General features: G+C 33.4%; 1 protein-coding gene across 2 annotated transcripts in view; it reads right to left on the reverse strand.

Moving 5' to 3' along the window:
* LOC149543915 (uncharacterized) overlaps window positions 1-5,728 on the reverse strand; it is a 354,620-nt gene extending 348,892 nt beyond the window's left edge. The window contains exon 1 of one of the 2 annotated variants that reach the window (XM_089798562.1): window positions 5,518-5,728. In XM_089798562.1, coding sequence (XP_089654688.1) covers window positions 5,518-5,619 — 102 coding nt within the window. In that variant the 5' untranslated portion in view covers window positions 5,620-5,728. The remainder of the gene's footprint in view (window positions 1-5,517) is intronic. The other variant, XM_089798563.1, reaches the window with a different exon arrangement.
* Window positions 5,729-6,000: the final 272 nt, after the last annotated feature.

A 6,000-nucleotide genomic window follows, 5' to 3' on the forward strand; every position in this document is an offset into this window, starting at 1 on the left:
AATCTATCTAACTGTTAGTGTGATTTGTACTTCACTTTGGGTGTTTGGAGTTATTTTATGTATTTGTGTTTGAAGGACAAATTTGTTTACTAACACAACTACACAAAGTTGCCCCCTGAATTTTACAAACATGTCTAGCCTCAAGGGCTTGGTGAGTGTTGGCTAAAAGTTTTGTAAGTTACTAAAACTACAACTTTCAAAATTGTTTTTAAGGCAATGTATAGTGAGACTACTCTCTCCTCCCAGAAATAGGGGAGGGTCCCTTCTTACTACAAGTGGCTCCAACAAGAACTTAACTGGAAATTACAAAATAGGGTGCTTATCTAAAATCTATTCCTCTTTATTGAGGAATGATTTCATAAACTACTCACGAACAACACTACCACTTTAACAAAAAGAACATGTTGCCGTAATAATATCAGTGAGCAATACCAAATACAGCAGTCTACTTTTAAATTTGGTTGAATGGATACAAGAACCCAAATTTTCTTGCGCTTATTCCAGATTAGGATTCAATTAGAATTGTTAAATTCTGATCAGATTAGAAATAGAGGAAATTTTAAATTTTCTAGCTTGTTTCCTTGATGTATGTAATGGAACTATAATGTACTTAGGTTAGAATTATATTCTAACTCTTTTTTCTTCTAATGAGATTGTCTATGTAATGGTAATGCAGAGCTAAGAGAAAATAATGAACTTCAATACAATGATGGTATATTTCTTTCACTTGAGAAGATTTGATAAGAATCTCTATTTGTAACACAGAATAGCACTTGTAGATTTCTTAGTGTTCCAAGTTACTCTTTCAATGAGCATATATATAACATAATGGGACATCTCTACCTGAGGCATACTCTTGTTAATAGTTTAATCATTCATTTGTTGTTGCTAATATATATCATTGAATTTGATCGATAATGTTCAAGTCATAACTTAATAATAATGAAAATGCAAGACAATCGATACAATGATCGACTCTTATAAAATATATTGAAAGCGATAATATGCAGTAGTCAATTATGTTATCGGCTGTGATAACCACAGTGAATATTGATTGTGCCACCATAGTTTTCTTGAATTTCCGATTATTGTTAGCATTCATTGATATTAAGTTGATTCACAGAATCAACATTATGGTCAATATCAAAAATGAAATTTGTTTGATGTATTATCATTATTATAATGCATATATGTATATGTATATAATATATCTCATATATATACATATATACATACATATATATACATTAATATAAATATATATATAGATATACATATATATTTATAAATATATATATACATATGTATATAGATATGCATGCATGTATGTATGTATGTATGTATTATTACGAAGTAATTGGTAAAATACTTGTTTGTTATTAACAGAGATCGAGAGATCTATATATACAAAAGAATAAAGCGATGTTTCCTTAGGAAACAATCGTAAAGAATGGAAATATATTATTCTAGTTAAAATAAAGCTAAAGAAGCTAACAAATAACTACAAACTAAGTAATATTAGAAACATTCTAATATTTACAAATAGATAACCATTAACTAATAATAGAAACATATCTATTATTTTAATACCCTCCCTTTATGGTTAATCTATCCAGAGCACAAAGCTATCAAAAAGCGTAAAAGGCAGATTTTGTCTGTTCGAAGTGCTCCGCACTATTCGCTTTGGGCTGCAAACCAGATTGCTTAGATCAGAACCAGCTTGAGTAAGTTGAGTTGTAGTACCCAAAAGCACCTTATCGTTGTCCCAATATTCGAAGATGGTTAGCATTTGTTGTTTCCACGTGCCATAATTGCAACCGTTGAACTTCTCATTTCCCTCGAGCAAAATATTAGTTAGAGATGCCATAGCACATTTTTCAATGAAAAAGTGTGAAAATTTGTTAAGGCTCTTACTTTGAGGCAAAAAAACAAAAGATCCAGAAAAAATGAAGAGGCACCCAAAAGAGAGCTCAAAAAACCCAATAGAAGTATATTGTCAAATCTTGGATCTACTAGCTCAAAAATTGAGACACCCAAAAAAAATGGAGGACAACCCAATTGAGCTCTTGAAAAACCCACCAAGAATCTCTAAAAAAAGTTTGATCCAGTACAGAATTGTAGGGTTTCAAACAAAAACAGCCCTAGTTGCAAAAAAGCTTAGAAAAATGGCAAAGTTTGGGCACAAAGAACCAAAAAAGGTTTGTAAAAAACCTAGACAACTCCAAATAGGCAAAAAAAAAACCACTTTTAAGGTTTTTTTTTAAAATGGAAAAAACAGGCCACAAATAGACATGTGATTTTCAGAGAAATTTGGACTGGAGTGGCAGAAAAATCTGGGCATGAGTTGCAGAGAAATGGCGCCCAACAAACCTCCATGTGAACAACAGAGAATAACCCTCGATTTTCAAAGAAATTTGGATGCGAGTGGCAGAAAAATCTAGGCATGAGTTGCAGAGAAATGGTGCCCAACAGACCTCCACGTGAACAGCAGAGAATAACCCTTGATTTTCAAAGGATTCAGTCACGTTGGTTGCAGATAGAAGGGTGCAAGTTAGCAGACCAGAAAAAATTGCAGAAGTTACAGACAATCAAGATGTATTCTCACCTTTACAAAGACAAACTTAGGGTGATATGCTTGAGTCTTAGGTGTAAGGTCAAGACACATGGACAATAGCCTTTACAATTCTACACTTCACACTAAATCGAGAGATTGGGGAAGAATAAGGAATATTCCTATTATGACTTACGAATTCCCGCTCGGATATAAGACTTAGGAAAATGTAGGAAAATGATAGTGTCAACCATAGGATAAAATATTTTTGGCTAGGTGAACAACATGGTTAAAACACTTAATACAATCTTGAGTTATAAAAGATAAAGTCTTAACATAACCTAGGGCATGAGTTAATCAATTTAGGGTTTCTCTGCTAAAAACTTTGCAATTAGATATATGAAACCCTATCTACATAAACTTACCTGATTTTCACAATATTTTCAAAATTTTGGAATGTTACAAATACAAGTCATCATGAAGCTACAATCATTAACACTCCCTCTTAGCTAGAAAGGATGATTTCTATCCATGTGATATAGTGAGCTATTGTATCATAATTACCCCAATGCAACATTGAGGGTTATGGTCTACATAGATATCAAAATGACATCCACCATAGCAAATGTTCCCTCACAGTATCACCAAGAGTATGGACAGTTCAACAATATCAACCATATGATATTCTCCATGCCCATATCTTTTTTGGTATGTGCACTGCCAACATGTCTCATGAAGCCTACCAAAGATGATACCATTTCATGGCATATTCACAAATGCTATGTCTTAGAACATCCACCATGACATATCTCAATAATACAACTCATTGTGGTTGTACACTACTCTAGTTCATATTATAGTAAGAGATATGAACTATCATGATATGTCAGCAAATATCAACCATATGATATCCATCATGATAGTAGGCTAAACTATGTTAAAGTCGTCACTTTAAAATAGTAACCATAAGTAAACTTCATTGAAAGATTGTCACCTTTCAGAAGTTTCCACGAGATTATGTAATAACTCACATAATAAAAATTATATATAATATATCTCTATAAATCATTTGTACAATTTATTGAGTATCAACCCCAATTAAAAAGCTTACATTCTTACTATACCAAGCTTACCTCTAAAATGATCCACTTTTGTCTTTGAGAGAGACTTGGTTAGAATATCTGCAATTTGTTCATCTGTACTAATGTATCTAAATTGAACAACATCTCTTTCCACCATGTCTCTAACATAGTCATAAGGAATCCAATGTGTTTGGACCTATCAAGAAATACAAGATTCACAGAAAGCTTTATGCAACTTCGATTATCACAATGAATAACTGTGGAATCCAGAGTTTGCCCAAACAATCCAACCAATAGTTTTCTTAGCCATATTGCTTCTTGAGCTCCCATAAATGTGGCAATGTATTCAGCTTCAGTGGAGCTTTGTGCAACTGAGGATTGCTTTCTGCTGAACCAGGATATCATGGCAGATCCTAAACAAAAATACCATCCTGAAGTACTCCTTCAATCTACAACACTTCCAGCCCAATTTGAGTCTGAATATCCATGGAGGTTTAGGTCAACATTGTCATACTTTAATCCAAGTCCAATGGTTCTATGAAGACATCTCAAGATGTGTTTTGTTGCAACCAAATGCAATTTTATAGGTTCACACATGAACTGACTGAGTGTATTTGTTGCATCGCAAATACCTGGTTTGGTGTTGACCAAATACATTAAGGTCCCAATTATTTGACGATAAAGAGTAGGATATGCTAATTCTGATTCTGAAGCTACTTCTTTCAGTCTGTGAAAGTTTGTTTCCATAGGTGTCGACATAGGTTTGATATCCATCATTTCAAACCTCTTTAATATATCAATAGTGTATTTTACTTGGTTTAAGATAATGCAATTATCTTGTTACCATACTTCTAGGCCAAGAAAGTAATGTAAGATTCACAACTCCATTTCAAATTCACAAGCAAGGTCTTGCTTGTATTTAGTTATAAGATGATCTTCTCGTGTGATTAGCAAATCATCAACATATAAAATGAGAATCAACATGTCACCTTTTATTACCTTAAAGTATAAGTTGGGGACTTCATTCCTGGAAAACCCTAATTTGGAGAGATAGTTGTCTATTCTTTTAGATATTTTGAACAAACAAAAATCTGCAAAGCTTTTCCATTCCGTTCTAAATTCCTGAAGTCCATTTTGCAGAGATTGCCATTTCATAATGAGCCATAGAAAAACAGCGGAAAAATAAAACTTTGTACTACCTTAACAGAGCAATTGATATGAAAAAACACTGGCAAAAACAACCAGAGTAGAATACGAGCAATGACGACCTCTGATTGCTGAGCAAAATCAATTAAAATCGGTTACAGGTTACTTGTACGGGCAAAACGGCAGGGTTCAATTAACCCAACTTGGTTACAAGGTCAAAACCCAGCGCACAAAATAAAAGCCATGTATGACGTAGACAGAAAGAAGCAACCTTGCCAATATGATGCAAGCGTGCCCCGCGCCATGTAAAATTCGCAATCTGTAAAAGCTAACCTACAAACTTATCCAATTTTTTATGTACTGTACCAAATCAGCAATGTGTAAAAGCTACAAAAACCCTTAATAAGCATAATTCACCAATTAAAATCATAATTCTTGTATTGATCAAATTATGAGTCGCATACTATTCGAGCCTATCAGGCATTAAAATCGTACTACGAGTGCCACTCAAACGAATTAAGCTTTTAACGTATAATTCTTTTATAACTTCTTCTATAAATTCACAACTGCTTTCTAAAATCATGCAGTGTGATCGTGTCATCGTAATGGACATCCATTTGGGCTTGGAATATGAAAAATATGAAAATCTGGCCATTTTTTTCTCCAATTTAAAATAAGAAAACTAAAAATTTTGGAACAGAAAAGTAATGAATTGAGGAGGAATTTTATGCTACATACCGGAAGGAAAATCTCTTGAAAAGTCTGAGAAGCGTCCCGGATCTTAATGAAGAAATCCCGGCGCAACGTTGCTCCAAACTGTAGTAGCCATGGCGTCTCCATGGGAACGCCCTTTTTCTAGTTCTGAACAAATCGCCTCCAAATCTATGGTTACGGCAGCTTGGAGACCAGCTTACCACACAACCAGATTCCAAAATAGACGTCAAACATTTTCCACTATTTTCTTTGATGACTTATATGTCAAAGCTTTTAACCTCAATTTCAATTAAGATATTCATATTCTTACTAAAGCAACTTAATTTACTTGGGAGTCAACTGATAATAAGTTCGGGTCCGTCCATGAGGACTCCTTGAAATGTATGTAATAAGGTGGATAAATTAAAAAACCCGTGGAAATGTAAGAAGATGGATAAATTAAATATTTTGGAAGTTTAAATAATTAAAAAATTAATTGAAATTTTGTGAGATAAAGTGCGATTTTTT

The sequence above is a fragment of the Cupressus sempervirens genome, chromosome 8 (assembly GCF_028749045.1).
Source record: "Cupressus sempervirens isolate cs-2001-9-10 chromosome 8, ASM2874904v1, whole genome shotgun sequence".
In the NCBI taxonomy this organism is placed as follows: Eukaryota; Viridiplantae; Streptophyta; class Pinopsida; order Cupressales; family Cupressaceae; genus Cupressus; species Cupressus sempervirens.